Source organism: Acyrthosiphon pisum, chromosome X (assembly GCF_005508785.2).
Source record: "Acyrthosiphon pisum isolate AL4f chromosome X, pea_aphid_22Mar2018_4r6ur, whole genome shotgun sequence".
Classification (NCBI taxonomy): domain Eukaryota; kingdom Metazoa; phylum Arthropoda; class Insecta; order Hemiptera; family Aphididae; genus Acyrthosiphon; species Acyrthosiphon pisum.
In genome coordinates, this window is record NC_042493.1 from 89,826,461 (window position 1) to 89,836,830 (window position 10,370).

Sequence of the window (10,370 nt, forward strand, 5' to 3'; positions counted from 1 at the left end):
ATACAGTATCATACAACTAGCACAAAGTGTATGATTAAATTTTAATAATTTAAATCTAATAAATAATGATTATTTTTAACAATAATTTAGAACATCCCATATTATTATTTGCTATCTATAATTATCACAATACTGAAAAATAGTTAAATGGCCGTTACAAATTTTAGTATATTTCATTCTCATAAACAATAATAATCAACTGCTTTTTTCTTTTGTCAACATTAAAAATGTTCTAAACTAACATAATAATAACAATAAAAAAAAAAAAAAAAAATACTTAATTAAATCTTTGAAAAAATCTGTAATTCATAATGTCACACTAACACCCTGATATGTTATACAAAGTTAGTAATATTTGAAACAGATAACATAATTTACAACAAAACAAAAATGATTACATAATGTCACACATAGTATTATGACAAAAATGTACACAGATAACAATAATATGTGCATAATGGGCAATATTATAAAATTAAAAAAATATTGTTAGTTACAATAAACGGTAATTCTTATATAAAAATAGCACATATAAAAATCACAACATTAGATTACACTTAAATAATAGTAATAAAAAAATTGTTTTACACAAAAGGCAGCGAGCTCTGTTTCCATTTTTTTTTTTAATATACCCTCTAAACAAATTTACTTCAAAACATTAAGACGAATACAATTAGAAACTTTGTTACTCTGTGTTTTATTTATGCTTTCTATTAAAATGGCATAAACATATTATATAAGAATAAATTAATACAACTACAAATGTCTTAAAATTGTTCTACAAATAATAACTATCAGATAACAAGTAAAGTAAAAAAATAATACATTTGCTGTTACACACCTATATTATGTATATATAAATAGTAATTTGTCTAATAAAAAATAACAAGCAAACCGTGAAATTATAATCAAATAGTTAATGGAGCTAAGATAGAAAAATAACATAATAACTGTGCCAAACATTTAAATGGCTACATCATTTTGACTTTTGACGCTTTAAATCCTAGAAACAACAAAATACAGTAAGAAAAAAAAATTAAAAATTTGGTATTTGGTAAACAAGTATACATGTTGATTTGACGAGAAGTGTAAACAATACTACTACTTGTAATGGTTGAAAAAATATATTATGCAGGCTTGTAATTATTAATAATGCGGTTGAGTGCACCACCACCTAGTTGGGAAGCCTAACAGTCATCTCGTTTGTGATGAAAAAAAAATAGAAAAATAAATACATTTTCGGTCCGGTCACTACTGTTTGGTAGAATAATAATACTATACTCTGCGCTTGTAACAAATGTAAGGTGTTTGCAAAATTTTCGGTGATGTTTCCATGACGCGCAACAGCAATTTGTCCAAGTACTCCTCTAACTCGGTTCTCTGTTTGCTCTCATCACGCAAACTGCTTTGCAGCTGAATGACCATTTCGATCAAGTCCTGAAAACATATCATAATTTTATTACTACAAAAACTTGTGGAGTTTATCGAAACATGAAGTTTTTGTTTGAAGATTATAAATGTTAAAAGAAGACTCCTCCCAAATTTCAATCAACAAAAAAAGTATACCGAAAAGCAACATTAATTTTTTATGAGTGTTTTAATTTAAATTTTTACTGTATTGTATTTTAATAGGTAAATTAAAGAATTTTCACCAATCAGATTTTGATATTTTGTTGTAACTTAAAAATGAATGAACCTAGATACTTGAAATTTTTACTTAATGTTAAAACAACGATTATCCATACATGGCAATATTTTCAAACAATTTGGAAACTTTTTCAGCTATTAAAAACCATGAACAATTTTTTAAATGTTAGAAATTATTATTTAGTTAGAAATTCATAAATGTTTTTCCTTTCATACCTAAGATTATTGTGCGATATTGTTGATATTTGTACGATATTGTATATTTAGTCGTAATTTATCAAATTCAATAAAACCTTAAAGCACTAAGCTGTCACCCACCTACCCACTCACTGTATTTACTCCAGTAGCCCTACGTCTTAGCGCCACTGTGAGGCCTAGGCTTACGCTTATCATCTTTTCTCAGAATCGTTTTTCATATCCAATGATTTATCATTGAATTCAAATATAACATCCATTACAATGATATACTCAACAACTACTGTATATAAGAGCGGTACCCACTTATCCGCCTTTTATTACTCAATAAAAACTTTTTCACTTAGTAAAAAAGCTTGAAAATGTAATGCTAGGTTCCTTATAAATTTAACTAATTTAAGTTCAAAAATATTAAAGATACATTATCTCAATCATTTTTGATATGGACATAAACTTCAAATGTTTACATCAATACATCTAAGTCACCCACACACTAATAATTATCCATTGTACCCAACTGACAGGGAGGCGTGTATATTGTATGTCATTGAAAAACTACCTAATAATTAGTGTAAATATTTGAGGTTATTTTTTTCAAAATTATTGTCAATAATATACGCACATCTCTGGTTTTGCCATCAAACTTCTGAAGCACCTCCGATGAGTGTTTCGAATGTGAATTTTGATGATGACTGGAATCTTTTTCCTTGCCAATGATGATACGCTCATATGCTTTATTCCACGAGGACAACGCCGACTTGCTTTCTAAAAAAAGTGAAACAGAATTATTAATACATATTTATTATACAATTAAGGTGGTGAAAGCTATTTACAATGGTTTACAAACAACATTTTGACGACACGTTTATTTAAAACAGTTAGATATAATTATTTAACTGTTTATAAAAACTAATAAAATGTATGAACATCTAACATTTATTTAATCTATCGTTGATATTGTTATGTAACGTCCCACCATTGGTATTAAGCTGTGTTGGGTAGCAATGTAAAGCAAATTACAAATTACTGTAACAAAATTATAAACAATATATATGATTTTTAAATTTTTATAATGATATTATTATATTAACAAGAATTTTTTTTTATTATAATACTATGAAAAAACCAAAAACCAAAATTTATATTTTTTCACTGTATAATCTGTATGGGAATTATTGTCGTAACTTAAAATTATTAAAAATAAATGGATATTTCTTATAATTTGTTTATGATTTCTTATTTTTTTAATCTGTGTATTTTTAGTGCATAGTTTTATATTTTTAGGACATATAATTGTATATTTTTAAACTTTAAAAGGCATATTTGAATCTGCATGTTTATTTAAGCATTTTATTTAGGCATGAGCCCTGTTGAAAGTTATCAAAATAAAAATCTCAAGTTTGGCAATATAAAATTATTAAATTTAAAAAACTATATTTTGAGACATGACAATTGAAGGTTTAAATATTATTAGAGGAATCAAATATTTAAAAAGTGGTTATCAAAATAGTAACAAGGTGAGCTGTGCGCTCACCATGATACCAATGATGTGTTAACCTTTTGACAGGTAAAATGTTTCACTTTTACAGATAGTTCAGTACTCTAGTGAATAGTGATATATAAATAATATATTAAAATTTAGTGAAATTGTACAAATGTACAACAATCAAAACATATGTTAAGGGTTATTTTTATGGTTGGGCATTACATTTTGTAAGGGCAACTATATTTTGAAATCATTATTAAGTAAAAGTTTGAATTTATAGTATTAATTTAATAATAATTTCATATAATTTATAAAATTATATCAATATGAAAACCAGTACTTAAAGTGTACTCGCATACAGTGATGCCGAACACGTATGGCTAGTGGGGTAACTACCCCAGAACTTTTTGAGGTAGTGCCGGTAATGGGTGGGTAGGTGGCCAGGTGACTAGGTGACTAATTGCCATATTATAGGTATTGTAAAAAAACAATTTAAAATTCCAAATGATTAATGTAAGCAGCTCAAAAGGTGCCAAATTATTTAAAAATTGTATCAAGTATAGAAAATTATAAAATAAAAGGTTGACATAAATTTCAAGTGTCTACGTTTGTTTGTTTTTGAATTACAACAAAATAAGAAAAACTTTCCCCTGAGAAATCGAGTAAATATCCAATGTCATAAAAATTTGAACTTCAAATGGTTATAAAATAAAAATGTAATTTGATTTTCCGGTAGGACCTTGTACCGAAATGAATCAAACCCCTAACACCCCTAAAATCCTTTAAAAAATCAAACCGATATAACTTGAATAATTCTGTTTTCAAAACACCCAAATTAACCAAAACCCGAATAACTTTGTTTTTTACAATCTTCATGTGATATACAATTTTGAATGTATTTCTTGTGTTGTATTTCTATTAAAAATCCTCATCTTTTAAGGTAGGTACCCAAAAAAAGAGTTTACCCCAGTGATTTAAAAAAGGTTCAGCGCCACTGCTCGTGTTAAATCTAAGGTAAAAACATCAAGGATAATTATTAATCAAATATTAATGATTCATCTACATGTTTTGCACATATATTGTAACCAAGTAAGGGGTGTATATATTTTCCTAAAATCTAAATCATCTTCAAATTGAGAAGAAATAATATTTTGTACATTATCAGCAGGGTGTACAAACTTGCTTTTACGATATATTTGCATATTATAGTATTTATGTTTATGTTTTTCAACCTTGTATATTTTAGTTATAATGATTGAGTGGATGTATGAAATATTAAAAATACCCCTCAGGGACACTTGCAAAATAGTGCCAAAACATTTTTTCATAGTAAATGTACAAACTACAAAGAGATTACCACCCGTACATATAAATAAGTATAAAAGCTATTACTAAACGTAACTCTTATCCTAAATGTGATTTTTGCATTGATATGCTTACTTGGTAACGTGTCATTTTCATGGGTGGATTCCTTATTGTTAAAAGAACGGTCATCAAGTGGTGAAATAGGATGTTTCTTTTGAACTTTAGGACTATTTTTGAGAGATGGTGTTGGACTTTTATCTTTAGTTCTATCGTGATTGATAGGCATGTCTACAGTGTCTTTCAATTTTGACTTAAGAGTATCAGAAAGTTTCAACATATTATTATCTGGAAAACAAATATTTAAACAGTATGTTCAAATTCAATTTTTAAATTAAATTAACTCTAAATTAATTTTATACCCTTGTTTTTGTACAGTTTTCTTTGCCATTCGTCTTGTGTCTGAGAAACTGGTGACCGATTCATAACTGGAGATTTATTCATAGTATCTGAGTTACTAACACTTTCGACTGATCCATGAATATGTAATGTTAACCCGCTAATCGGTGAACTATTCACACCTTTGCGATCAGATTGACCGGATGTCTCTAAAGAGCAAGCTGACCCCTTATGTGATAAATCTTCGAGCTGAAAGAATAGAAAATCATAAGTGTGTTAAAAACAACCCACAGGTTACGAAAGGACATTGGTTAACTGTTATATTTACTGCAAAATCATCATCGTCACTGATAACACCTGGGTCGGCATCGTATCCTTCTTGTGAAGATTTTATTTTGTTTGGATTTTCCACACTTAAATTAATACTGGAGGATGATATTTCTTGAATTTTTTTCTCTCTTTTAATTTTTCCCGCTAAAATTTAAAATACACTTGTTATTGATAACATTTGATAAAAATAAATCGCAACAATCATAATTAAATTTTAAATAGTATTACTTATTGTTTTGGCTAACTTCTTAAATGATTTTTTATCAACACTACTAATGCTCATCAAACTACCACCTAAAACATTCAAAAATTATATAAAATTTTAAAATCTAAATGTTTTATACTGATATACACTTACTGATATTAGACGCTGTGTGTGATAATTGCCCTACAGATAATCTGTGTTTTTCTTTCTTGCTAAGATCCCGTAGACTTCCAGATTTAACTGTGAATGCTATTTTGACCTGTAATTCACCCCGTTCTTTGGTTTCTTGTCCATTTTTGCTTTTTAAAGGATACCACCTGAATTTGATACAAAGCAGAAATTGAGATTAATGATTTACTGGTTACTTCTAATCAGTTATCATTAATCAAAGTAAGTAACATTGAATGCACCTTAGATCATATACTATAATATTAAACTGTATGATTGTATATGATCTAAGGTATGTAAAAACAGTTGTCTGATAATGTTAACAGATAAAACAGATTTTTTTGTAATGATAGAAAAAAAACTACCTTTAATTTATGAACTTTAATTCTAGGTAAAATGCCATGCACCAACTCAAGCCACTGTCATCAAAAGAATAATACATAAATTGTATCATTCTACATTTTGTTTGTGTTATAAATACAGCAGAACCTCCATTATACAAACCCTCTATCATCCAAACGTCAATTATACGCATTGTAGCACACGTTCACATCACATAATCGCGTATTTATAATTAATGTATATAATAATTCTACATTAACGATAATTTAATTATAACTAAAAACAACATATAAAATTATGTATGTTTTTCGTGATATATATGAACATATTATTAAATATCAATATATTGTATGTACATAGTACAAAATATGCATACATACTACATAATAATAAAAAAATCCCCGGTTCCAAACTATGAGTGATCCCAATTAGTTTTAACAATCGAGGTTCTACTGTACCTATTCTAAGACAAAATCTTTACTATGCACAGCTTAGTTGAGTACATTTTCATAAGCATAAACATACTGGCTTTTTGGACGTTCATAAACATCTATATCGGCCAAAGGTATTGTGGTCTGGCCCAAAAATTGGTCTAGTCCCAAAAAATTTCGGTGAAGTACACTTAGCACTAATTCTGCGGTATTTCCTTGTTTAGGAATTTGTCTGAAAAAACCATCTTAAATAAGTTTTCATATTGTATATTAGTTGTTTACTTTTAAAATAGCTTACAATTCACAAACTTCATGCCATTCTGTCAGCTCGGTATCAACAGCTTTTTCTTTTGGCGATGTTTGATACTTTTCTTTCCCCAAACCAATGGTGACAAATACATCATTTTTGGCTAAAGCAAAATACCATTCAAGATTAAATATACCAATTAATTATGCATAGTGTATATATTTTTTATGTCTTACCTATATTATTATATTATTACATACAATGTATACTTATAAACTAAGGTTAAAACATTCTTGTGCAATTGACAGAGAAAATTAAAACAAAATATGTAGGTAAATTAATATTTAACAACTTTATTATTATTGAAATTTGTTGATTTATTTGTACCGATTAAACAATATTAATTAATTACATAAATATATAAGTACCTATGTTTATCCATATAAGTTAATTCACTGATATTTAATCCTAATCCCGATCCTAATTAAATCACAGCTAATGCTCAGGAGTCAAAGATAATTAATTACTATATTTATTTATATTTGACTATAAGACAATACAGATATAATTTTTTTTTTTAATACAATGATTAAAATACAAGATCATATTATAACATATATACTGAAGTTGTAGAAAAAACTTATTCTTAAAGCAAGTTAATTCTTAATACATAGTCACATAAAATAAGTTAAAAAAATATAATGTAATTAATGTTACGCAATTAAATAAATAAACTAAATAGGTAAAATAATAATAAAATATAATAATATATTACATAAATTAATTTACATTTTCCAGTATATTAGTAAGAGATAGTAAAATATTTACTGGTGAGCATAGCGCCATAACCTACATTTTTATAAAATTGTGATATATACAACAGGTTTTTACTAGGGGAATTATGTTTATTTAATTTGAAGATAATTTTACCAAGTAGATATGTGTCATAAATGATATTTCCATTCATAAGAAAAGTTTTATTTGACTTTATAAATTAAATTTAAATATTTAAGGATATCATCATAACTAGTGAAATGCGTTATGAAACAAATAAAACAAAGAACATTATTTTTAAATTCTTCAATTTGAGCATAGCATTAGCATGGTAACATAGGTTTCTTGTCTAGTTAAGATATATTCTACTAAGGAATAAATAATTTATATGTAAAGACTTAAATTTGAATGGATCATTAATATTAGAGATATTGGATATTGTATATTGTATTGTATTCAATTAATTATGAAGTAGTAATTGGCGTTTTTTCATGCACACGTCAGGTTCAAAGCTACCTACCCAGTGGCGGTTTTAAGGGGGGGAGAGCTGCACAGGGCCCCAGCACATTGGCCTAGCATCTAGGTTAATATTAGAGATAATGTGCATTACCATGTCAAACTGCTTTTTCTTTATTGGCAAAGATTCCATATATTTAATGAAAGATTCCTCCAAGAATTAATCCTTGATTTAGGAAGATCAAAATAAACTATGAATGTTTGAAATATAATTATAAAAAATAGGTACTGTCATTTTTTTTTTTGTTGTGAAGGAGATACATTGAATTTTGTTAACATTAAAAGACATACCATTTGAAAATAAATGTTACCAATGAGAATAATGTTAATATAATTTTGCAAAAGTTTACCAACAACAAAATTTTAACACATTTAAAAACCTTTGCATGATTAGCAAATAATAGTACATGTTGTTCCATTCACTATGTTTCAATGATTCATAGCAAAAACATAATCATTAATTAACAAATAGTAAATAAATTGAACTAAAGTGGAGAGAGGTTATCACCTAGAAAAACACTTGAAATTACTGAAATAGAATTTAAAATAAAATATAATATTTAATAAATTGAAATCTTCATATTAAGAATTAAACCAAGATAATAGAGGGTTAGCGCTCAGGAAATCAGTAAATGTATTAATTAAAAGTTGAAGGTTAATTCTATCATATGTTATATTATATAATGATATTTTATATTTATAAGTTATAAGTTATAAGTAGTTATAACTCATACGATGTTAAATGTTATATATTATAACAAATATAGTATTATACACGTATATAATGTCATATAGGTTACCTCACCGTACACGGGCATACAGCTATAGTCTATAAATTATAATAACGTATTTTACAATTCAGTCATTTAGTATAACATTATACTAGATTTGACTTATTATAGTTAGTTATTAGTTATTACCTACTGGCGGCTACTTGGCTACTTATTAATCAGTATAGATTATAAATTGTTATTTTGCAATTTATATTACCCCGAAACCCACATTATCCACGTTAATGCTAACAGACATTGACCAAACAAAAGTTGATGACTGTTTAATTTTTATACGAAATTCAGTATTTCAGACTTCATTACTGTATAAAAGTATTAAGTATTAACCACTTATTTTGAATACGTGAACCAACTATTTAGGTACTATCTAATTAAAATTATTAAAATCTGTAAGTGCTCTAGTATTTTGGGTCATGTTTACATTTAGATTACTAAACATTAGTAGTTAGTACATAGTACATTACACGTTTTGAAGGTTTGATTACAGAATTAAACACTTATAAACTGTATTTTATTTTATACATTTTTGAATGTATTGGTTATGGTAACTCACTAACACAATTTATTTCATAATAATAATTAATAAGGATATTGTATATTATATTGTATTCAATTAATTATGAAGTAGTAATTGACGTTTTTTCATGCACACGTCAGGTTCAAAGCCACCTACCCAGTGGCGGTTTTAAGGGGGGGGAGAGCTGCATAGGGCCCCAGCATCTAGGTTGATAAATGGTAGATATTAGAGATATAGTGCATTTCCGTGTCAAACTGATTTTTCTTTATTGGCAAAGATTCCATATATTTAATAAAAGATTCCTCTAAGAATTAATCCTTGATTTAGGAAGATCAAAATAAATTATGAATGTTTAAGAAATAGGTACTGTCATTTTTTTTTTTTTTTGTTGTGAAAGAGATAGGTACATTGAATTTTGTTAACATTAAAAGACATACCATTTGAAAATAAATGTTACCAATGAGAATAATGTTAATATAATTTTGCAAGTTTACCAACAACAAAATTTTAACACATTTAAAAACCTTTGCATGATTAGCAAATAATAGTACATGTTGTTCCATTCACTATGTTTCAATCAGTGCTCGAATTGGGGGGGGGGGGGGTGCGCAGGGGGACGGAGCTCCTCTACTATTTTAATTTTTTTTTTGCGTACCCCAACTATTTTTTTTTACTTGGACGGGGGGACGGACCAAACTTATTTCCAAAATAATTTTTATTAAAATTTGGAGTGGATTTAAATTGTTTTGTCAAAGATAAACCTAATGAATACCTAGGTAGTAACTTTACATTTTTTAATATAAAAATATTTTTCATCCTATTTATTGTTTTGACTAGTAATGTTTAACCTTTTTGACTCGCGATTCACTGTTTTTGTAACAATATTTTCACGACTCGTGTCACCTTTGTAGGCCATAAAAGAAAAAAGACTAAGCTGCTAGTTTTGCGTAATTTCCCGTGCATAAAGTACCCAAAACATTTCCAAATAAGTTTCATTAAACATTTGTTTATGTTTGGAAT

At 27.2% G+C, this 10,370-nt stretch overlaps 1 protein-coding gene across 2 annotated transcripts in view; it reads right to left on the reverse strand.

Moving 5' to 3' along the window:
- Positions 1-281: 281 nt before the first annotated feature.
- Positions 282-10,370, reverse strand: part of LOC100168409 (rab11 family-interacting protein 5) — a 12,209-nt gene continuing 2,120 nt past the window's right edge. The window contains exons 3-11 of one of the 2 annotated variants that reach the window (XM_001945534.5): positions 6,804-6,915; positions 6,600-6,737; positions 5,718-5,881; positions 5,588-5,653; positions 5,358-5,503; positions 5,053-5,278; positions 4,769-4,978; positions 2,465-2,607; positions 282-1,437 (exon numbers count right to left, since the gene is read on the reverse strand). In XM_001945534.5, the coding sequence (XP_001945569.1) occupies positions 1,276-1,437; positions 2,465-2,607; positions 4,769-4,978; positions 5,053-5,278; positions 5,358-5,503; positions 5,588-5,653; positions 5,718-5,881; positions 6,600-6,737; positions 6,804-6,915 (1,367 nt within the window). In that variant the 3' untranslated portion in view covers positions 282-1,275. Of the gene's footprint in view, positions 1,438-2,464; positions 2,608-4,768; positions 4,979-5,052; positions 5,279-5,345; positions 5,504-5,587; positions 5,654-5,717; positions 5,882-6,599; positions 6,738-6,803; positions 6,916-10,370 lie in introns of both variants that reach the window. The other variant, XM_016806496.2, reaches the window with a different exon arrangement.